This window comes from Mesoplodon bidens, assembly GCF_964165515.1.
Source record: "Mesoplodon bidens genome assembly, chromosome: 5".
Lineage (NCBI taxonomy): Eukaryota > Metazoa > Chordata > Mammalia > Artiodactyla > Ziphiidae > Mesoplodon > Mesoplodon bidens.
Window position 1 is genome coordinate 66,673,145 of NC_138161.1, and position 25,814 is coordinate 66,698,958.

General features: G+C 34.7%; 1 protein-coding gene across 2 annotated transcripts in view; it reads right to left on the reverse strand.

Moving 5' to 3' along the window:
* GSK3B (glycogen synthase kinase 3 beta) overlaps positions 1-25,814 on the reverse strand; it is a 204,847-nt gene that overhangs the window by 36,231 nt on the left and 142,802 nt on the right. Inside the window, exons 8-9 of one of the 2 annotated variants that reach the window (XM_081236038.1) lie at positions 10,511-10,606; positions 1,715-1,753 (exon numbers count right to left, since the gene is read on the reverse strand). In XM_081236038.1, coding sequence (XP_081092164.1) covers positions 1,715-1,753; positions 10,511-10,606 — 135 coding nt within the window. The remainder of the gene's footprint in view (positions 1-1,714; positions 1,754-10,510; positions 10,607-25,814) is intronic. The other variant, XM_081236037.1, reaches the window with a different exon arrangement.

Here is a 25,814-nt window from a genome sequence, read left to right on the forward strand (position 1 = left end):
AAGTGAGGAAAGGACATGTAGATTGTGACAAGGCACAGAGGAGCCTGGGAGGCTTAAGTTTTCCTAACGAGAAAGGCTCATGTAACATTTGTCTATTCGACTAGGCTGAAAGCAGAACTGGTTACTACTACAGAACTCATTAGGTTATAAGAGACTATTTAGAAGAGTACTCTACTCTGAAAATCTTGTTTTATTCCTTTTGTTTTTACACAAAGTTTATTATTAATAAAGATATTTTCCATGGAAATTGAGAGATTGGTTTGGGTAGGATATTAGAAATTTATTTCTGAACATTAAAGGCCTTAGTTAATTTATTTGGCTTGTTAGAAAACCCTCTCTCTAAGGTCAAAAACTGCTTTATCTTTATTCTTTTGAGTAATCTGACTTGCCTCAGTCAAGGAGTTACTGTATTATTTGAAATGTTTAGATTTTACACTGTTCTTAGTCATTTCCCCCTTTCTTGCTCCCCAGGCAGAACCATAATCAAAGTGTGAAAGAAAATAATCAGTGGAAATATTTAGAAAATTTTTCATAAAAATATTAAGCACTACTGACATATTTTATCCCTGAGGGCAATTTGCATTTGACAGCATATGGATTTATTTTGCTAGCTAGTCTAATAAAAATGTCTCTGCACCAATATGGTAACACATAAGTAGAATTAAAAGTACCACCACCAAAAGCAGAAATAAATATCTTCTAACGTTCAAATGCAGGGTGGTTAGACAGTGAGTGTAGTTTAAATGAAAAAAAAAATTGTGTTATTGCTATTAATAAATCAGTATTGTAAGCTTATTTCTGATTATTAAAAAAAAAGTCATCCACATCTTTCTGGTTTCTTACTGGCTACAAGTGACCATCCATGTTGGTACTAAGACACATATTAGCTTATTCTTGCCAGGGAATCCTAACTCACAGTATCAAAGAGTTAAAAACAATAAAGAAAAAAATTCATTCCAAGAGCCTAAAATTAAGACTTAACCTGCCTTTTAAAAATGTATCCATTATTAATTTAAACCCCTTGAGAGATTCTTGAAGAGAGAAGTCTTGGTTCAGTAATCTATGGATACAGGTTAAGTGGAAAATTATGTGGGGTCAAAACCCAGTGTACCCAAAGTCCAGATTTCTGACCATAAGACTGGGTGTGGTAGCATGCAACTTTCAAAAATCACAGGCCAAACTAGAAATAGCTCTTCTGAATTATGTTTGTGTCTAAAGAAAAGGAAACCAGTAACTATTGAGATTTGGCTTCTTTTTTTGGCTGCAATGCGCAGCATGCAGAACTTCCCCAACCAGGGATCGAATCTGTCCCCACTTCAGTGGAAATACAGAGTCTTAACCCCTGGACTGCCATGGAAGTCCCTGGCTTTTAGTTTCTGCTGCTTTTCATTCCTTACAACTGCCTTACACTCGGAATCTTTGGTTCTGTGGATCTTTGTCAATATTTATTCTTGTAAAAATAATAATTTTTAAACCCCTCAACTCCTAAACTTCGACTTAGATGTCAATAAATCACTCAGGAAACTGACAATCTAAATATACTATAAGCAAAACCTATACCATACAGTGAGTAAAAACAGAAATCACAGCTACCTACATTGTTTTTACTATTACATTTCAAGAATGAATAACTATTTAGCCTTTCAAAAAAAGTTTTCCCCCTAGTTTTATAGACCTGCCCTGAAATTTTGGGAAAAAAAAATTAAGTACATACCCGAACTCCTGAGGTGAAATGTCCTGTTCCTGACGAATCCTAAAGATGAGAATGCAGTGAAATAATCCAAACAGGGGAAGTCAATCCAAAAGAGAATAGTCCAGCAAGGAAAAATATATCCAATGTTATAAGAAATCCATGGTGTGGGGGGGGACATAGAAAATGTTTATACAGTTATAAACTTTAAACATCAGTCTCCACAGTAGCAAGTCCAAGTTTTAAAAATTATTTCACCACAGTGTATGCAAAAAAAATTTTGATTGCGCAATGGTGAGGCACAGTAAAGAAACATTTTAATTTTAGTTAATTATGTTCCGATGCCAGTGCGTTTATTAAAAAAATACAAAACCAAAAAAAGTTAAAATCAAAATGAAATCTAGAAGTAAAGTTCCCAAAGTAAAGTGTTTGGTCTTCTACGACCTGGATTCATTGTCCATTGACATGGCTTGGGAGGGGGCATATCAGACTGCTTTTAAAGATACGAGTTCCCAATTTGCTAATTTTCTCTATTAATGAATTTCAGTACACAGTATAAACATTTTTTGCTAAATTATTAGTGATGAGAGAAAAGTAATAAATATATTTAATTTATATTACTATAGATTTCAAGCCAGATATTTTCAATTTGTGTGAGCTAACAAGGATCAGGCCACCGCGGATTATTCTCCATTTTGGATTGACTTCCCTGCTAAGAGATGTTTACTGACATTCTCATTATCTTAGAGGACTCTTCAGGAAATTGACATATCACCTCAGGAGTGCGGGTATTAACTTACTTTTTCTATTGTGGGCTTTGCCCCCTGATACCCTCGCACCCATTACTTAGGAAAAATAACATTCTTTCTTTTTGGAAAAACTCACTGAAAAAAATTCTATATCTTTGAGCACTACAAATTCAACACAGTTCCATCTGCAAATATGCCCAATTCACCCACCAAAAGCTAAACAAAAATATATACAATGAACAATACAACTAAGGGACAGTCACAGTTATAGGTGACATGCATAGTAATGTACACCAACACCTAGGCACAACGGAGCCAATTATGCAAAAGGGAGGTAGTAGGGTCTATTATGTCTAGGTATTGAGAACAAGAAATGGCAGACCTCACCAGTAGCTGTGAATTCCCTTGGCTATTCTAACAGAATTTAACATTCTTTTAGGATAGTTTCCAGTGGGGGAATTAAATATTTTGCAAAAATAAATAATCCGCGGATTATTTTTAGTCTGCAGACTAAAATTTAGTACACGGATTAAAATCCGGCCCATCAGGATAAAAATCTCTCATGAACTTAAAACACAACCAGGTGGACAAAAATAGAAAACCAGACTAAAAAAACTGAGAGCACAAAGTAAGACTCAACTGGGCCAACTAATCATTAGTGCGCAGACTAAATATGGCCAGCCAAGAATGTCAGCAAGGCCATGAAGAGCCCAAAACACCCCCTGTAAAAACTAAAACCAAAAATAAATAAATAAAACAAAACAGAACAAAGCAAAAAATAAATAAACAAAAGAAGAAAACAAAAGAGAAAGGAAAAACTGAAAAGAACCAAAACACTGACATGAACTTTTAAGTGATTCAAATACTACCTCACCTGTGCAGCAACTCATTTTCTTAAATTGAAACAAACTCTCATCACAAATACTAGTCTATAGAAGAAACTAAGAGAAAAAATTCATTTTTTTCCAAAATAAATTCTCTGTGGTACTGAACAAATGCAAATGAGTCCTTAACAGAAGAATTATTCAAAATAAATTTGTATTTGGATACCTCCGAAAGGACAGAGGTAATTTTCTCCTTTACATGTCCTAGAATAGACTTTTGCCATCAAACATCAAATTTCAACCTGGAGCTAATTGTTATGACTGAATCATAAGCCCCTTAAAATTACCATTTATAAATGGTCATATATACCACATCAAGGCCTATTGTTGATTCTCATAGCATCAGCTTTCAACAATTCCACTGTATTAAACAGCCAATCAGAGCAATGTAAGAATGCCTATGGGCAATGATAATTAATCTAAGTAGAATGCAAAACAAGTACTGTGCCTGGTTCTAACAGCTACTCCTCCCAAGTTTTCATTGTGATAAATGTACAATACAGACACTGTTCTCTGGTCATACACAAAGTACACAAGCATCCAATGTTACAAACTGATACACCATGAACACTCCTGAAGAGCAACCCTAATATATAAAATTATTTGCAATTTGTAAGCCTAAATACAGGACTAAAAGTGACACAATGCCATGGATTTGTTGAGTAGTTAATTATGCTAATTAATCAAGTTAATTAAGAAAAGAACTTAAGTCTACTGAAGTGCTCATGTGCAGTACATAATTCATAAGAAACAAAAACATCCTTTCCTTAGCCACAGCAGAGCCAGCATCAGTACATTTCAGCTGCACTAATTAAAAAGCTAATGGAGCTTTCCTGAGCTCTAATACACATAAGAAATATCATATGTGTGTTGATATCAGCATTTAACTATGAAATGAAATTTCTCCCTCTAATCTCATTTACTGATAAAATAGTACTATACTATAGAAGTGTGAATTACCAAATGTCCACTTATCCAATTTAATCTTTCATTGTTCATAAAATGGTTACTACAGTCAGCTTGATCTTCCTAAGAATATAATATTTTCTTTTCATCCACACCTCCTTATCTTAAGGGATAGTCCCCTAAACTACAGCAATTCCTAACTTTAGCGACACCTAAGCAAATCTAAATCCTCCTTCAAAAGTACCCACCCTCATTCCCCCTGGCCCTTCTATCACCCTTAAAGGAGGCTTCCTTTTCCCCTCCACCACCCATGCTGGAAATCTTCCCTATAATACCTATAGTATGTGAAACAACTTTGAATACCAATAGCACATAATCAAGTATATGGTTATATATTATTCAATACTTGCTTCAACTGAGTCAGTTATATCATCTCTAAGTTTTTCAAAGAGGAGGACTATATATTTTAGTTCTTTTGCATCCTTTATGGTAGCCAGCACAGCACTGATTACATAAGAGATAAGTGTTTTAAAGAACAAATGATTAAGTCAGAAACAGATTTTTGCCTTCTTTTTCAATTCACCCTCAATCCTATCCTCTGCTCCCCACAAGTGACCTTGAAACTTATGTCTTAGCATTCTTTCTTTTTTATATTATTCTTCGCACATATGGACTAGCCACACTAGTAGCTGGATTTTAATGTGCAGTAGTTTCCAAAGAAATAGGGGTAAAGCCAGTATAAACAGAAAAGTGAGGAGGTCTATTCACATAGGAAAATAGATGATGTAGGTAGAAAATTCAGTAGAGAACGTAGTAGATTTATGAGACAAGTGATAATGTACTAGTTGAGGTCAGCACGCAGATGGGGTTGAGTAATAATATAGAAATTGATTACCTAAGCAATAAACAAAACAGAAGTGGCAGACTTAGGAACCAATAGAAATCCCCAACACAGTTTTACGCTTTCTGGAATACATGTGAGCGAAACAAGGCAGACAGACCAGAAAAGGTAGAGTGGACTTGCAAAAAAAAAAAGTTTGACAGCAATTTTTGTTTTGTGCTCTCTAAGACCCTCTGAAGACATTTTTGGTAACATGTGAAACTGTAGTTAGTACAGGTAAGTTTACCAAGTGAAAAATCTTGTATTCAAAGGCGCAGGGAATAAAAAACCAACATTATGAAGAAAAGTCTTTTAAAAAATATTATAAAAAAAAAAAAAAAAAACCAAAAAATATTATAGTGGGGCTTTTTGGTTTAGCTTTAAGCATAGAGAATAATACATATAATAAGCAGTTCATCTGGTCTGAGTCCTTGATGGCTGAAATGGCCTCAATTTTCTTCTTACTCTATTAGCTAGCTGGAAACACTAGTATTCATTCATTTCACAGCATGTGGACCGTGTTCTAAGAAATCAAGTATGTAAGGACTGATTTTTGTAGATAAGGCTTTCTGGGATACTTAACCAATGATCCAAGGTCCTCACATACCCTAAAGACAATCAAGTATTAAGTAAACTTAATACTTAATATTAAGTTTTGGCATACATACTCATGTATGCCAAAAACTCAGCAACAAACATTTTGAGGTAATAGATATTCATTTTATTACTACCATTCAAGAGAGAAATTAGAAACTGATACAATACATATGGTATGAATTGATAGGTACTACAGGAATAGTGGGAATAATCATGTGGTGGGAATAATCATGTAGAATTTGGATAATTAGAAAATGTTTCACGGGAGAAGTAAGATTTGAGGTCTTGATAGAAGGTCAAGACTTGGTAAGCAGAGAAAAAAAGAATGTTCTAAGTGTTCACTAGGAAGCGGTAGAAATGAATGTGGCTTCTCTGGGGAACCATTAGGAGAACAGTTTGATTAGACCAAAAAATTCAGCATGACTGCATGATCCCTGCAAAGTGAGGACAACACTGTCATATGTAGCTAACATATTAAACAGCAATAGGTCAACAGAAAGAGACCAAGGCCCTCGGGATTCTAATTTACTTCCTTCTCCTAACCAGATATATCATTTATGAATTTCATTACTCTGAAAGAATATACAGACATCTGTGTTATCTAACTGACCTCACAGGATTACTTATTACTGGGATAAAGGGGAATACCTGTTTTAACTTTAAACAAAACGTTACTCAAAATTGGGAAGAAATTTATATAACTATTACAATGTAACCTTATTAGAAACCCTTAATCTACCCTAACTAAACACTAAGCTTTTAAATTCATTGCTTAACTGTATGCATTTAAGGGTGAAGGAGCTGGAGCACTTGGGAAAGACTGCGTTTAACAGACTAGACGCCTCAGGAAAGGTTAAGAGCAGGACAAAGAACTAAATCTCTTGTTTTTCTGGAAAGGAAAACCAGAAATGATTAGGAGCAGAGTGACTGGATAATCTGTCACCCAAACTAGGACAGTGAAGAGTGTGAAGGAACGTGGCATTAATAATTTCACTGGACAAGCATAAATTGGGACACATGATCACTCTTGTCTCTATGTGTATAGTATGTCAAATTTTCCTAAAGGCAATGAGGAATCAGAAAACTTTTAAATAGGAGTGACAGTCTCATATGTGCTTTTAAGAAAGCTGACTTTGACAGCAATGAGGATGTGAAAGATATGAAGGAGGGAACTCAGGATGTAGGAGGTTGTTTTAACAATTCTATGATACAATGATGGGCTAAACTAAAGTCAGGGCAGTGGAGATAGAGAGGACAAATCACAGAACTACACTGGAGGTACAATCTTTACATTTACTCTGAACTAAAATGAAATAATCCTTTATATGCATACTTTGTTTTCAAAAGAATTTGGAGAAAAGACACAACAGCTAATTTCTATCTTACCAAAACAAAACAAAAAAGACAAAAACAAAAAAAATTTGAGGCACAAAGAATGGGAGAAGTGCTTAAACTAGATCATTACTTCATACCTAACAGAACTGTCATTTGACCAAATCTCCATGTACCAAATGCAGAATATTTCAGCTTCTTCTCTTCCTCCAACCAATCTCCATCTCTGTTTAATTTTCAATTTACTTTTATTATCACTTCCTTTTGCTTCCCATCTGGCTTTTATTCTTTTAAGTGTACACCATACACCAGTGGGGAGGTATTTATCCTCCCCACCCTCACTCTCAATATTCGTCCCTGTTTCAAAACATTAGAACATATTTCCTTTCCAACTTAAGCCTCAAATGCTTATCCAATGAATTAGGTTGTTATGGCTATTAAGTAATAGTCAAGGCCATCTTATTGGATTTCTAAATTCTCAAGATTCCCGCTATATATCACACTAGGATTATTTCATTGTTCTGTCCTTCTGTTTGCTGTCTTTCTTACACATCTTAATACCCTCACCTCAATGTTTCCACAGTAGACATTTTCTCCCTTGATCTTTTTGTCTGCCTACATTTTTTGAGAACAAGAGCTCCCGGATCTGGGGATATAGCTGTACTACACTGCCGCATAGGAAAGGAGGGTTTACATGCTCACAGCTTCAGGAAATGGGGCTAAATGGGTTTTAACAGAAGACCTCAATAAAGGCAAAGCAGGTTTTGTTTCCAGACTCCCGTTTACCTGTCCTCCAAAGGCAAAAAGCTCTTCTCTTTAGAGAACCTTTTGTATGTTTAAAAAAAATAATTCCATTGGCTGCCTAGCATAAGAGAGCATTTCTCAAGTTGGTGCTCACTATCACAAGGCAGGGGAGAGGGGACTGAGTTCCCTCTAGAAATTTAAAATTTTGTATTATTATTTTGATAATAATCTACTTAAAAAAATCAATATATTCTGGATCACCTGGATGACAGAGTAGTGCCATGGAATTTCTACGTCTGAATTTGGTTTTGTGTTTGCATCCACAATAACAGCAACCTAATGGTGTGCACTATTAAGAAATTAACATAAGTGTACTATTACATAATAAATGCATTTGTACCAAGTGAGAACCCAATTATGTTACATATATGAATGAAGAGTTCACAAGAGTTTGAAGAGACAAAATAGGTGGGAGAATTGAGTTATTATTCTACACATGGTACAGGAATGGAAGCCTAGATAAAACAAACAAGTAAAAGGGCTTTGTATAGATTATTCAAGTTTGAAAAGCATTAGTGTAAGATATAGAAACATCAGGAATCCACAAAGGCAAAAGAAGATGTAAAGCATGCAAATTCACCACAAATCTTCAATTGCCTGCATGGTAATTATAATAAATCATTCCTCACATACCATCCTGGCTAATACTTGAAGAGATACAATCCAGGGGGGAAAAATGCAGAATATGACACACACTAATACTAGTGTCAGTCTTGATTTAAAAAAAAAAAAAATTGAGGACAAGGACTACTAAATAAGATCTCATGACCTCGTTTCAGCATTATATTTGTCAGAAACTCTATACATGTGATGAATACTTAGATTAGATTCAACCAAAAAGAATTTTACTTTTCTTTCTTCCTAAAAATAACATGCTTATTAAAGAAAATATGGAAATATAGAAATGCAGAACAAAGAAAATAAAATCACCTACACTCTTCTTACCCTAACTATTATTAGCATTTTGGAATATTTCCCTGTATTAATTCAATACACAGAATTCTCTTTGCTTTTTGTTTCTCTTTAACATGGTTGAAATCACTTGTTATAAACACTTTAACTTGGAGTAACTTTGCTGGATTCAGACTGTAACTCAGCTTCTAAATCCAAACAGGCCACCTAGGATTCTCTGAGTTTAGAAATTCTGAGTGAGACACCCTAAATATCTTCTGACCCAAATTCAAAATAAACTTGAAGTACAAAGACCAAAGAATGATTTACCTCAGAATATTTAATGTTTATTGTAAACTTAAAAAGAGGGTGGGGGAGAGGGCAACATCTTAGTCAGTGAAAGCTACAACCTATAGTTCTGGCAGTAAAATATTACTGAGGTCTTTGATTCTAAATAATAAATAATTAGTAATAAGAGTATTTTCTGAATTGAAGAGAGGTGAAGAGAAGTGAAGAGAAGTGAAGACAGTGATAACTCGAAGGAAAGTAACTTGAATCATAATACAACTTAGAGAAAGAGACCTACTTTTAATCTAAAAGTGTAAATTATTTCACCTAGCCCTAAATTACTTCACCTCTTATTATAAAAGATCTATAACCAATTAAATGAACTTGTCAATGATCAAAACATGTTATATATATACATTTTTAAATATACAAAGTCTCTGCTTGAAATACATGTTAAAAAGCTGAAAACTTCCCACCCACAAAATATATAATGAAATATAAGTAAATTGGGAAGGGGGATGCATGCATGGCACGTAACTAGGAGTTTAAAAGACCAGGCATTAAACACACACACACACACACACACCCCCCCCCCCCCCCGCCAAGAAGCTTAATCCTGGCTTTGTCACAGCCACCTATGGAATCTTGGATAAGTCATTTGACATGTTTAGCCACAGTTTCAGAATCTATAAAATGAGAGATTCACTCTAGCTATAAACCCTATTGAGATTTTTTTTTCTTTTCCCTCTGCAGACAATCTCACAAATCAAACTGACATGAAAACAACTTTGTAATAAAATCGCTCTAGAATCATCTCAATTAAGTATCAAAGCAAAAAATAAAGTCTTCTCATAAATTAGTACTATGGCTCTTAGAATTGGCTCCGTCTAAATGTTGCGGTTAGGCTTTTCCAATGGCTAGTGACACGCTGTTGACATATTAATTGCTTTCAATGTATACTACTAGTATGATCAAATCTTCATTTTATTCCTGCTCCCAAAACACCAATAGGAAAGTAAACAAAAGAACACAAAATATCATCTATAATAAGGTCTATACGTTAACAGTTTAAAAAATAAAAATATATAAAATGTATATTTTCATATGCTATATGATACTGAACTAATAATAAACACTTCTAACTATGTAAAGAAATTACTTCTGAATTTTAAGTAGTCAAAATTTATACATAAGATCCTGCTCCTAATGAAATTCTTTATTTGAATGCTATGTATATGTACTGTCCTCATCCTACAAATAAAAACCCAGGCTGGAAACTTTCTACAGGAAGTCAGTGGGGATGAAACTATATGGTCAATGAAACACTGAAGTACAGCTATCTAATTAACTTTACGTGCAGAAAGTGCTATTGTACTTTGTACTCTGGCAGCCATCTAGTCTCGAAATAGTTTACTTTAAGAACAAAGAGAAATCCAACTTCTAGTTAACTACTGGTTAATGTGCTTTTTAAAAAACTCTTTTGACTCACCTTAGTCCAAGGATGTGCCTTAATTTGAGGGAATTTGAATTCTGTGTAGTTTGGGTTCATTTCTCTAATTTGCTCCCTTGTTGGTGTCCCCAGGACCTAGATAAAGAAAGCAAGTTATTGTCGTATTTTTCTATGTACTTACAAATATAGTCTTTATGTCTTAATGTACTGGTTTTACTGGAAAAAGGAATTCCAAAGTTATAAAATACACAGCTCATTAAATAGAGCAGACTTTATAAAAAGACTTTAATTTCTAACTGACTACAGAACCCATGCTATACTACCGTATACAGACATTTATGATAATAGTAATGTTAAATCAGGCTTGTAAAAGAAAGATCACTCAAAAATATTCAAGTAAAAACCAGGCATCCTCGTTCTGTCTAGAAAAACAATCTATTGCAATGATGGCATCTGAAATGAGAGTATCTTTTATTCATTTAGTAAAGTAAGCCAAAGGTTTTATTATTAATAAACTGTTGATATTTAGGAGGATCTTAGTCAAACATGGTCATCAATAATTCCATTCAATCACTGAATATTGAGTGTCCCCCTGTGTACTAGGAACTGCACTATGGTATATGAAGGATACAAAGAATAAGAGATTTCCTGCTATGATAAACTTACTTATTTGTGTGTGGAAAAAAGTATAACTATAATACAAGATGAAAATATATCGAGTACTTCATTGCCTCCAGAGCTGTATTAGGCACCAGACAAAGGAAAGTATATGGACCTGAGTGCACAAAGCAGATGATGGGAAGAAACACTAAATACTAAAATGAGTACTTTGAAAAAAGATGACATTTATTACCCATCTTTATAACTCTAGGGCCTGATATAAAACAAGTTTGTTAAAATAAAATGTTAAGCCATTTACAATTCAAGGATAGCTGTGCAGAAGGAGTAGAATGTAATGATAAGTACTTGATTTGTGGTGAATAATCAGGGCAAAGTAAGAATTTCAGGTTTTTGTTGTTGTTGTTTCTACTTCTGTAGACTTCATTAAAACTTATAAAACTTAATCAAAATTTTAAAAGTTTTATTCTTCAAAAGACACTCTTAAGAAAACAAAAGATAAGCTAGACTGAGAAAGCATTTGCAAAACATACTCAAAGGACTTGTATCTCGAATATACAAGGACTCTTATAATTCAAAAACAGAAAGACAACACAATAAAAATGGGCAAAAGATATGGCCAGATACTTCACAGAAGACACAGAGATGGCAAATAAGCACATTAAACGATGCTCAATAGCACTGATCATTAGGGAAATGCTAATTAAAACTACAAGATACTACCCACTAAGGCGGCTAAAATTAAAAGGACTATGTATACAAAGTCTTGTTGAGAATGTAGAGCAAGTGAAACTCTCATCCAGTGCTGGTGGAATTGTAAAAAAGTTATACTCATCATTCCCTCTCCTAGGTAGTAACCCAAGAGAATTAAAAGCATATGTCCATACAAAAACTTGTACACTAATGTGCATAGCATCTTTCTTGCCACTGCCAGAAAGTGGAAATAACTCAAACGTCCACAACACGGTGAATGAACAAATAGTGGTACATTAATACAATGCAATACTACTCAGTAATAATAATAATAATAATAATAAAAACATGGATGAATATTTATACTGAACAAAAGCAGATGAAAAAAGTACCTACTGTATAATTTAATTCATATGGAATTCTAGAACATTTTCTGCCTATAGTGACAGAAAGAAGATCCATGGTTATGAGGAGCTGGAGGCAAGCATTACAAAGAGGTACTAGGACATTTTTAGAGGTGATAAATATTTATAAACTTCCTTTCCTTCTTGTAGTAGAATTCCAGCTTTACAGAGAGAAGCAAGGTGTATTGAGAAGGGAAATCTCTGATCTTTGTAGCTGTAACTATCAGATATTTAAAAGTCAGGAGCTATCCATACTTAAAATATGAAAATTAAAGTTTTTATTTTTAAATAATAAAGCAAACACTTATGTTCTAAATTAGACCCTTGATGAAGGGTGTACATGTGTAACATGTACTGGGAAAAAGGGAAGAGTGAAAAAGAAGGGAGAGTGAACTTATGGATAATTCTACCTCCTAAACGCAACTCCACTGGATTTTTTTAAGTGCTAAAGAAAAACAACAGCAATGACTTGAAAAACCATGAGTATTTAAAATGCATACCTTCAGGGACTTCCCTGGTGGTCCAGTGGTAAAGAATCCACCTCCCAATGCAGGGATGCAGGTTCGATCCCTGGTCAGGGAACTAGGATTCCACATGCCGCAGGGCAACTAAGCCCACGTGCCACAAACTACTACAGAGCTCACGCGCTCCAGAGCCCGAGTGCCACAACTAGAGAGAAGCCCACGTGCCACAACAAAAGATCCCACATGCCACAACGAAGATCCCGTGTGCCACAACTAAGACCCAATGCAGCCAAATAAATAAATAAATATTTTTTTAAAAATTGAAATGCATACCTTCAATGATTTTACAACCCACTAATTCCATTTTAAGGCATATACTCTAACCTAGAGAATCTCTTTATATATATATATATATATACACACACATATATATAGTCTGTAATACATATATGTAGTCTGTAATATATATATGTAATCTGTAATAATATAATATTGTAGGCAAAAACAAAAATCCAAAAGTAGAATAACTAAATTAAATTGTGGTATAGTCATACAATGATATACTAACTAGCAATGAAAATAAATGAACTAGAGCTACACATACCTCATGGATCAATCTCATGCAGTGGTGAGTTTTCACTCAATAATGAATACATATAGTATAACTGCCTTATATAAAGTTTAAAAACAGGTAACACTAACCTATATTTTAGTTTACATAGTAAAACTAAATCAAAAGCATGGGAATATTCATTAGAAAAATCAAGTATAGATTATTTAGCTTACTAGAAAGGATGTAAGAGGAGGGACTGTGAGTGGGATGGGCATTAAGTAGTTCTTCTAATTCCATTTCTTAATATGAGTGGTACTTACATGGATATCCACTTTATTAGTATGCTTTAAACTTAATACATTTTAATATATTTTTGCATTATGATACGTTTCACAATAAACAAAATGACACTTAAGAAATGCCCACTCTCAAATCAGTGAGTATTTTTTCCGCAGTCTCCCTGTATTTATTTAATACTTTGTTAACACAAGGCATGGTCCTAACTCCCTACAAGCTGGTAAGAACGCCAAAAGAAGTGAGTGTTGTATGCTATCCATTAGTAAATATATTTTTTTTATTGTATGAACACAGCTCACATGAACTTATCAGCCAATTGGCTGACTGTCCCATATTTACACACTGTATAATTAAAAGGCAGGATGCTCCTTGAAGTTTCAATTCTTGTTTTTTATTATAGCCTATGAATATTCCCAGGGGGAGAAAATCTGTGAAATATACACTAAAACAGCTGAGAAACTTATGACATGTACAAAAGGTTTGCTTAACATACAAATTTTAATGATTTATTTTATGTGAAAGCAAGAAGGTATATTATATGTGTGCATATGTATAGTCACTCTCATATTCTCCCTAAATCCACTAGTCCAGGGATTAGTGTCTAACAGCCACTTAGATCTAAACATTTATCCAAAATTTTATACATGAAAAATTTCAAACATGAGAAAGTTACACCTTTTCTTAAATAGTGAAAATGCCCTCATCTATACCACCTCGATTCTATGATTAATATTTTACTATATTTGTTTCATCACATTTCCACCCCTCAATCCATATATCGATCCACCTTATTTTTTGATGCATTTGAAAGTCAGTTGCAGACACTAGTACATGTCAGCATACATATAATTAACTAAGGTTCAATATTTCTGGCATTTTCATCTAAGCATTTTTTACATACCTAGAATTCTCTTTCGATATACACCAGGTGCATGGATGTGGAAAAAAATCTTTTATTGCAATGGGAAATAATCTGCTTTGATGAACAGTTATGATATAAAAAAGATTCTTAATTATACTTCTGATTAGTGGTCAGTTTAACTGTGTTCTTTACCTTCAAAATGTGGATATTTGTGACTTTTAAGAAACTTAATTACTAACTAGTAAATGGAATCATTGATATATTCACTATCTATTATTTAAAAGCAATTAAGCAAATAAACTAGCATGTTACCACAAAGTGGCAATAGAGATCTCCCTACTCCTTTGTTACTGCCACATGACCTTGAATCACTAAGGCCATTAGATGGGGAAAGCGAAATTCCAATGTCACAGTCTGTTCTATGTTTAATTTCTCTTGCCACATATTCAACTACTATAATAATTTTTCTATTCTTTTTCTTCTCACTTTTAAATCTTGAAAGCACATTCTCCCCAGGCTGGCTAACAGAGATGAAAAGTAGATGGGAGAGCCACTAGTCCAGGGATTAGCAAACTTTTTTTAAAGGGCCAGAGAGTAAATACCTTAGGCTTTGTGGGCCATACAGCCTCTGTCACTAGTCAGCTCTACTACTGTAGCACAAAGCAGCCATAAATAAATAGGCAGCGGACTTAATTTTGTCCCTGGGCCCTAGTTGCTGACCTCTAATCTAGTCTAAACATTTTTAGAGATGAGAAAAACTAGAGGCCCAGAAAACAACTTTTCAGAGGTCAGAACTAATCAGAAGCAGAGCTAAAACATAATTTAAATCTCAGGACTTCTCTGGTGGTCCAGTGGTTAAGACTCCACATTCCCAATGCAGGGTTCAATCCCTGGTCAGGGAACTAGATCCCTCATGCCGCAACTAAAGATCCTGTGTGCCGCAACTAAGACCTGGTGCAGCCAAATAAATAAATAAATATTTAAAAACAAACAAACAAACAAACAAACATAAGAAAGACAAATCTTAAAAAAAATTTAAATCTCATCAGTGGCAAACCAATTTTAGGAGATGGTATGAAAGAATCTGTTTATTGACTTGGTTGAAGGACAAAAAATATCAGCTTTTAATGTTGGTAGTTGTGAAAAATGTTGATGCTATTAAGCATGAAGGAATAGAGCTGGAAGAGAAAACAGTATTTAAGATATTCAAGAAGAACCTGGAGGAGTTCTCCACCAAGTGGTGGATATAAGTATATCATTTAGAAGTGAGCTTGAGGATGGAAAAACAGCTTTGGTAGTACCTGATGCACAGACGCTAGGTGGTTGTGAGAGTAAGAGGCAAAGCAGGTTGAAGAAGAGAGTGCTAAAGATGGGGACTCAAAAGACACAAATATATGGAAAAAGGGAAATTTTAAAAGGTTGAGACAGAACCCTAAGAGATTGGAACAGGTCCTACAGACGATGATACCATGGAGGACAAGGAAAGTGAACATTTAAAGGACTGAGAGGTGGGTATCTGACACAAGGAGCCCAGATAAAACAAAGCCCAAAAGGTGTTCACTGATGCTGGCCATGAAGACTTCCTTTCTGACCTTGGTGAGGCCAGTCGTGAGAAGAGCAAGCAGACTATAATCATCTGAAATGAGCAAGTAAAGACAGCATACATAAGTTCTCCTTTTAAAAGGTACATCAGTGAGGGAAACAGGAGAACAAAAAGAAGAAATGTTAACTGAGTAACCAGTATTAAGAGCTCTGTGCTAGGTATATTAATTTTCTTTTCTCGCTTAAACTTTACAGATACTCTATTACCCCATTTCACACTTAAGAGAAACCTAAGGTTCACTGAGGTAAACAGACTTCTCAGAGTTACAGTATGCCAATGGTAAATATGGGATTCAATGCACGTGTAGTTGACTCCCTAAAATGGTCTACCTAATATTAAGGGCAGGAACAAGAAAAGGTTTCTAAAAAATAATTTAAAGGGACTTCCCTGTGGCACAGTGGTTAAGAATCCGCCTACCAATGCAGGGGACATGGGTTGGATCCCTGGTCTGGGAAGATCCCACATGCCGTGGAGCAACTAAGCCCATGTGTCACAACTACTGAGCCTGCGCTCTAGAGCCCGCGAGCCACAACTACTGCAGTCCGCATGCCTAGAGCCCGTGCTCCGCAACAAGAAAAGCCACCAAGATGAAAAGCACTCCCATCGCAACAAAGAGTAGCCCCTGCTCGCCGCAACTAGAGAAAGCCCACGTGCAGCAACAAAGACCCAACACAGCCAAAATTAAATAAAGTTATTTAAAAAGTAATAATAATTTTTAAAAAAATCACTTTCTTAAACTCCATTGGTTATACCATAAAATAAAACCTGAATTCTTCGGAGTCATGTGTAATATATTTAGATTTTATAAGATCACAAGGCTATAGTTAAAAGTTAAACAAAAAAGTTGGACTTTTCTTGACAATTAAAAAAAACCCCATGATTTAAATAAAATCTACCTATATCATGGTAAAATCTAACTATATCAATTTAATAAAAGGAATATCTTGAACTGTTAATTTATGGATTATAGATCTTAGGCAACAGAAGAATAATATGAAGAAATACAGGCATCTATTTGGCTAAACAAGATCAAAAAGTATAACAAATCTCAAACTTATTTTATAAATTTTTGTAAAAATTCTTTTAATAATTGAGCAATTTTGATAAATCACTTTCAGGCTCCTTTAGCTGTAGATTTTTCACTGTAAATCCCATGCTTACTCATGCTTAAGCATATCTGCAATACTAAACATATAAGTTTAGTACCTTGTATGTAAGTGATGTTTCACACATGTAGAATTTAGATTGGAATGTTAAATGATGGGCAAGTCCCATGGATGTGCACATTATAACTAATTCTATTGCTTAGAATTTTAAATCTCAAGGCCTAAGTTACAGAAACCATTGTTATGGAATTGCTTTGGGTATAAGTATTGTGCATACCTAGCAGGGAGCCATAACTACTTTAAGGTGGTCTAATGTAAACTAAAAGCCTTATATAACATAGTACAATTCTGCATAACATGGCATCAGTAGTTCAATAAATGTCGAATGTCATGCAAAGGCTTGCATTATTTAAAAAAAAAATTATCATGGACTTCTCCTTCTAGTCATTAATAAGTAACTGATACTAGAATTGCTCTCTAGAGTAAATAACTAGAAAACTAACTGACAAAATACTCTTTAAAGAAAAAGGTAAATATGATCCAAAAAGAAGAGCGGGGAAAAAACTGGTCAACAGGTACAGATCCAAAAATGACAGAGATGACAGAATTGACAAATAAGGACTATAAGACAGCTATTATAATGAGGAGACACATGGAAGATTAAAAAAAAAACACACAGTAATTGTACAGTTGAAAAGTATGACACGTGAAATGAAAACCTCCCTGGAGGTCTAACACCACAGAAGACAATCAGTGAACTTTAAAAAACAAGAGAAAAACAAAAAATAGAAACTACCAGGCTTCCCTGGTGGCGCAGTGGTTGAGAGTCCGCCTGCCAGTTCGTGCCCGGGTCCGGGGGAATCCCACATGCCGCGGAGTGGCTGGGTCCGTGAGCCATGGCCGCTGAGCCTGCGCGTCCAGAGCCTATGTTCCTCAGCAGGAGAGGCCAAACAGTGAGAGGCCCACGTACCGCAAAAAAAAAAAAAAAAAAAAAAAAAAAAGAAACTACCAAAGCTGAAGCATGGAGGTAAAATGGCTAGAAAAACATATGTACGTGTGTTTGGAGCCTGAGTAGGGTAATGGGGGGAAAGATGCAGAAAAACTATTTGAAGAAATAGTGGCCAACATTTTTTCAAATTTGATGAAAATCTCAGTGAAACCTAGGCAGTATAAATACAGAAAATAACATAACAAGTCACAATCAACTAATAAAAGCCACCGATAAAGGGAAAATCTTTCCCAAAACAAAGGGACACATTTTATACAGCCAACAATAAGAATGACAGCTGACTCAGCAGAAACAATGCAAGCCAGAAGAAAACAGAGACCTTTCTAAAAAAAGAAAAAAGAAACTGGAAACCAAGAAATTCTATATCCGGTGAAAATATCCTTCAAAAGACATTATTAGGCAAACAAAAGCTAAGAGAGTTTGTCACCAGGAGATTTTCACTAAAAGAAAATACTTCAAGAAGAAAGAAAAGGATTCCAAATGGACATTCCTCTCTATACAAAGGAATAAAGACCACCAAAACTGGTAAATATGGGCTATATGTATGACATTTCCCATTTGCTTTTAAATTGCTTTAGAAGAAAACTGTTTAAAGCAAAATAATAAAGTATTGTAGAAGTAAAAAATGTCTGACAACAAGAGCACGCAGGACAGGAAGGGAAAATGGAAATACTTTGTTGTAAGGTTCTTACTTTATATGCAAAGTGTTAAATTATTATTTGTAGTCTGTGACAGAGTAGGATGCCTATTTTCAATCTTAGAACAAACTCTAAAAAAAATGCAACATGGTGATATAGCTTAAAAAGTCAATAGGGAAAATAAAAAACACTCATTATAAGCCACAAGGTAGCAGTAAAAGAGAAGAAGAGAGAGAAAGGAACAATAAAAAGAAAACAAATATTAAGGTGGAATACTTAAACCCAAGCATATTAATAATTGCATTGAATGTAAATGGTCTAAACACTCCAATTAAAGGCAGAAATTATCAGACAATTTAAAAAAGAAGACCTAAGTATATACTGTCTGTAAGAAATGAACTTTAAATATAAAGACACATAGATTAAAAGTAAAAGGATGCAAAAAGGTATACCAAGCAAACACTAATCATAAGAAGGATGGAGTGCTCATTACATTAATATCAGAAAATTGTAGACTTCAGGACAAGGAAATTAAACAAAAACAAAGAGGGACATTTCCTAATGATAAAAGCAATTTTAAGACTAAACTTAAAATTATTATGAATACCGTTATGTTGGTAAGAATGTAAACCGCTGGAACTCTCATACACTGCTGGTGGGAGTGAAAAATAGTGAAACTGCTTTGGAAAACAGTTTGATGATTTCTTACAAAGTTTACATACACTTATCATATGACCAGCAATTTCAGTCCTAGCTCTTTATTGAAGAGAAATGTAAACACATGTCTGCAAAAATATTTGTAAACAAACACAGAAACTTTACTCATCATAGCCAAAACAAAAAAACAAGTCAAATGCCCATCCACAAGTGAATGGATAAACAAATTGTGGTATATGCATAGAATACAACTACGCATAGAACAGAATAAATAGGTAATAAAAATAAAAAGATGGATGAGTCTCAAAAACATGATGTTGAGCTAAAGAAGCCAGATATAAAAATATATATATACTATATGATTCCATTCATATGAAATTCTGGAATAGGAAAAACTAATCATCAGTGACAGAAAGCAGACCTATGGTAACCTGAAACAGAAGATGGGAGACGGCAAAGGTATACAAACAGGGTGATCAACTGTCCCAGTTTAACTGGAACTATCTTGACAAATCCCTCAGTCCTGGGCAAATTGGAACATTTGGTCACCCCATTTTTTGGGGTGATGTAAATGTTCTAAACCTTGACCAGGATAGTGGTTATATGTTTGTCAAAATTCATTAAACTGTACACTTAAAGTTGCTACGTTTTATTTTATGTAAATTAACATCTCTATGAAATTAATTTAAAAAGTAAAAAAACAGACCATTATGTAATTTGTGATGATGTTACTACCCTAAATACAACCATATGTTTATCCTTCCTCTGTTGCTATCTTAAGGCTAGCATTAAAAGTTATCAGAGTCTGTCAAACCCTAAAATCAGAATTATTCTATATACAGTATGTTTAGTCTTTAAGACAGCAAAGGTATGAGTTAAGATGCAAAGGAATGTAAGAATGCAAAGGTTAGACATAATTGAGAGGCATTTAAAAATTTTTTTCAGCCTCCTTAAGTCACTCACTCAACAAAGTTCCTGTGCTTAAGGAGCTCTAGGGCAGAGAGACTTGTACATTATAAATCACGTTCAAATAGCCAAGACCAGTACAACAAAATAAGCACAGATAATGTGTAAGGTGAAAGTGCTAACAATGCATTGGAGTAAGGAAAAGATTCAGGAAAGGATCCTGAAAGGAGAGGCAAGAGCTAATTTTACTTAAGGAATCTAGGAAGCAAGCGAGTCAGATGCGCATTCTATGCGCTCTAGGTACCAAGTGGAGAACAGCATGTTCTGGATAACTGTAACAGCTGAGTGCTAACAGAAAATAAGGATTAGAAAATGGATGGATGGCAACATTAAAGGCTAAAAGGTAAACAAGTGACAGATTAGGAAGAGCAAGATTCTGAATGCATCGCCATCTGCAATCAATACCACAAACGTAAAACATTTAAATAAATCAACTATCCCATTTCTACTTCTGAGTATATCTTTAAGTTTTATGTTAAGTTTCTATTAGGTTCAGAGTGTATTTCTACCTGATTTATTTCAGCTGATTTATATTTGGAAACTGAAATCATATACTTAAACTTTTTCATTTTATAGATTAAGAAGAAAGTGTCTGACGTGGACTTTATCACTTCAGACACAAAACAAGTCTTAGGATTCCCTCAAATATTAAGAGGTGGAAAAGTAGTTTTTTTCCAAAACTTTTAGACTAAGGGTACACTTAAAAAATAATTATTATTCCTGGATTTCCTAAAAACTGAGTCTCCCACAACTTAAAGGAAACAAAACTACACGTAATGTTTTATGCACTTCTCTGTAAGTATATCTCTCACACAATAAAAGGGGTGGACGTTCAAAATTATCACACCATTGGGAAGTGTGTACTCTGAGTTATCTGTTATTAGAATAAGATCTTTCCATTCATTGCAAAAAAGCATTTTTTAAGTCCATTATCCTAGAACATTATGTGGAGTAGGTGGCGGAAAGACTCAAAGTACCAGAGATTAGCCTGTCACAACCCTTTGGGGATGCTGTTCATCCCTATGATTAAATCAATCATTTCATTTGTACCCGGTCCCATCATGCTTGTTTTAACATTTTTTTCATTCATTTAGTTGCAAATTTAGCTAACACCAATAAATATCAAGTCAGGAATTATGATTTATGTCTTCAAAGAAATAAAACACAGCCAAGAATCATCTGACAAAAGCTCTGAAATACATTTCTTTCACAGCTTTGCGTTTTAATGGCTCAACACCAGAGGTCGCCAAACTTTAGCAATAGAGCTGTATGTGCAGCCTTTAAAGCAAACGTGAAATAAAAGAAATTCTATTAGAAATCTGTTACTCCTTTGCTTAAAATCCTACAGTGGCTTCCAGCTGCTTACATACTAATGTGTTCTGGCCACTGCCCACAGCTCCAGCCTTCTCTCTCCTGGTAAACTCATATTCTATCCCCACCATTCAGAACCTTAGGCTCAAACCATAAAGCAACACACAATAGACCTGACTTCACTAAGCATCCTTGTCCAAATTAGCACGTATGTCCTCCATTCCCGTCCTTTCACTAAATGGTGAATATCTTTCCATGTTTCAAGAGTCAGCTCAAGAGTTACTCCTTCTATGAAGTCTTGCCAGATAGGATTTACCTCCAAATAGGATGCTCCTGCCTTTATACTCTGCTCAGACTTCTGGGATCATACCTGCCTTACTTTATTGCCCTCATTTGTTCCCTTCCTCCCCTCAATGAGTCTCTGAACTCCTTGAGGGCAAAGACCCTCGATGTTCTAGCCCAGATAGTTCACTAAATCAACATGTTGTTAATGTGGTATGTACCCTGAAAGACTAAAAGGATACATGACCCAGGCTATACATAATGAATTCAATCAAAGCTTTTTAAATAAGCAGATAAAAACTGTGTAACACAGAAGCAAAAGAGATTATATGTGACATGGCTGAATGATTAAACATCTTTATTTCCTTCCTGCATAAAAGAAATGTTTATTCAAATTGCATAACTGTCAAGTTGGTTGCCTATATCATAAATGTGACAAATTTCTCTAATTAGAAAACTAGAAAAGATGTCACTGAGCTATTCTACTTCAAAATATTAGTACTCTATTGACACTGGAATCATTTCTACACATTTTCACTTCCACAGGATTGATATAAAATGCTATGTCCCCCGGTATATTCCTACAATTAACAGGCTTTCCTTTTTTAAATCCACTAGATATAGGTAGCCAAAATACTTAACTCTCAACACACACAGATTTTATCCAGTTTCTATCTACCTCTTTCTTACAATATATGAGTGAAATTTTGGTATAAGAATTTTTTTTTTTTTTTTTTTGGTGGTGTATGCAATGTTTCCTTCTCAGGGTTCTCCACTGATTTCCAAAAGGCAAGGAACCCCCACCCCCCACCCTGCCACCACCACTTCCCCGGCAAAAAAGTGCAGCAATACAAATCTTAAAATCCCATTAGGAACATCAGTGAAGAAAAGAGCATCAAGTTATCATGTTATTTGAACACAACTAAACAATTTGGCTTAAGTATTTTCTCAGCCTAGAGGGGATAAACTAGTACAGGAGGGTCCCTTTGTGTGTCCATGCTGCATTCCATTTAATCCTGTGCCATCTGTCACTTAACTTGATCTGAGTCCTTTGCAAAACTATGGTCAGAGTTTATTGCCTTTCTTAAAATATGGTGGAAACAGCAACACGGCCTGATCAAAAGTTCTGTAGGTAGATGCCGTCACTCTTGTCTTAAAAACAAAAATCTTTCAGATATACTTCATATATTATGAAATTCACCCCTTTAAAGTATAGAACTGATTTTTTTTTAGTATATCCAGAGGTGTACAGCCATCAACTGCTATCTAATTTTAGAACATGTTCATCACCCCAAAATGAAACCCTGCACCCATGAGCAGTCACTCCCATTTCTACTCTCCCCAATTCCTGGCAACCACTAATCTACTTTCTGTCTCTACAGATCTGCTTATTCTGGACATTTCACATAAATGGAATCACATTAACATGTAGTCTTTTGTGTCTGACATTTTCTTTATCCATTCATCAACTGATGGATATTTGAAAATTTCTACTTTTTGGCTATAAATAATGTTGCTATGAACATTTATGTGCAAGTTTTTGTGTGGATAAATGTTTTCAATTCATTCCTATGAATGGAATTGCCGGGTCATATGGTAACTCTCTGTTTAGTATTTTGAGGAAGTGCCAAACCATTTTTTGTTCACACCATTTTACAATCCCTCCAGCAATGTATGAAGATTTCAATTTCTCCACATCCTTACCAATACTAGTTATTGTCTGTCTTTATTTTAGCCATCCTGATGAATGTGATGTAGTATTCACTATGGTATTGATTTTGCATTTCTCTAATGACTAACAATGTTGAGCATCTTTTTTGTGTATGTGTGCCTACTGGTCATTTGTACATCTTCTTTCGAGAAATGTTATTCGGATCCTTTACCCATTTTTCTATTGGGCTGTTTTTTATCATTGGGTTGTAAGAGTTCCTTATTCTGGATACAAGTCCTTTATCATATATATGATTTGCAAATATTTTCTCCCATTCTGTGTGCTGTCTTTTAATTTTTTGGATGGTGTCCTTTGAGACACAAATTTTTAAATTCTGATGAAGTTCAACGTATCTGTTTTTTTTCTACTGTCACTTGTGCTTTTTGTGCCATATCTGAAAAGTCACTGCCTAATTGAAGGTCACAAAGATTTACACCCATGTTTCTTTCTAAGAGTTTTATAGTCTTGGCTCTTATGTTTAGGTCTATCCATTTTGAGTTAATTTTTGTAAACGGTGTAAGAGGTAGGTGTCCAACTTCATTCTTTTGCATATGGAGAGCCAGTTGCCCAAATATCATTTGTTAAAAAGACTATTGTTTCCCTGTTGAACTGCCCTTGTCAAAGGTCAATGGACCATAAATGTAAAGGTTTATTTCTAGGCTCTCAATTCTACTCCATTGATCTACATGCCTACACTCATGTCAGTACTATACTTCCCCCAACCCTTTCTTGAGGTTGAACTGACAAATAAAATTGTAAGACATATAAAATGTACACAGTGGTGATTTTATATACATATAAAGGATTTCCACCATCTAGTTAATTAACATATTCATCACCTCACACTTTCTTCCCTTCCTTCCCTCCTTCCTTCTTTTGGTGAGAACATTTAATAGTGTTATCAACTATAGCCACCATGTTTTACATCAGATCCTCAGACCTTATTCATCTTATAAAGTCTGTCCTCTTTTACCAACCTCTCCTCATTTCCTCCACCTCCCTAAGCCCCTGGTAACCACTTTCCTACTCTCTGTTTCTATGACGACTTTTTTCTTTTCTTTTTAGATTCTACATACATGGAATGCCATGCAGTAGTTGTCTTTCTCTCTCTGGCTTATTTCATTTAGCACAATGCCCTAAGGTCCATCCATGTTGTCACAAATGGCAGGATTTCCTTCTTTCTTGTGGCTATAATATTCCACTGTATATGCACTGTCTTGACTGCTGCAGCTGTATAAGTTTCAAAAATGGGAAGTATGACTTTACTCTTTTTTTTAAAGATTGTTTTGACTCTCATTTTTCCTTCCTGAATAAAATTTTATATTTGGCAACAAGTACCCTCCTTCCCCCCGAAAAAGGTAATTACTGTTTTGATTATGCAAATTATTCAACATAAAGTAAAAAAGTCATTCTTTGGTTAATACATATTCACAGGAGTCAAAGGCCTTTTTTTTTCTAGGTGGATCTCAGCCATAGTGGTATGCTCAAGGTAGGAGTACAAAACAGAAAAGGGGCTAGGGGTGGGATTAGAATCTCTTGGGTTTAAAAAAAAAAACAAACTCACTGCATTTCCCAAACTTTTAAAAATCACACTCCGCTTTGAGACACGTAAACATTTTATACACACATCACCCAGCTATTGCTTCTTTTGAGAATCACTAACACTATAGTTCTTCATAGCACCATAAGCCAAGATTTTCTTCATGTTTTCCTTCTATTATATATGTATCAATAAAATAAAAATTATGTTTTATGAATATGAAATATCAATCAGTATGCTTTTAACAAAATAAATGCCCCTTTACAAGATTCCAGTGTTTCTTTATATTGGACCCTGAAATTAAGCAAACACACCAAAGAACTCAAAATGCAACCATGCGGAAGAATCTGCAGTTGATACGTGAAGCGTATTATATCCCACAAAGAGTAATTCTGTGCATGGTCTTCTGAGTCGGGTTGTAAAATATAACTATCAGTACAACAGTTTTGAGGTCACAATGTCATGAAACTTAGGTCTGTGTGAAAAAAGTTTCTTTGAATAAATAAAACATATCCTGGTAACTTAGTAAATCATTTTATACTGCTTGTTTTGGGGAAATTAAAGATTTCAAATGGATGTCATTATTCTCAAGTCAAAAGCTAAACTAGACCACATTGCCAGAAAACGAC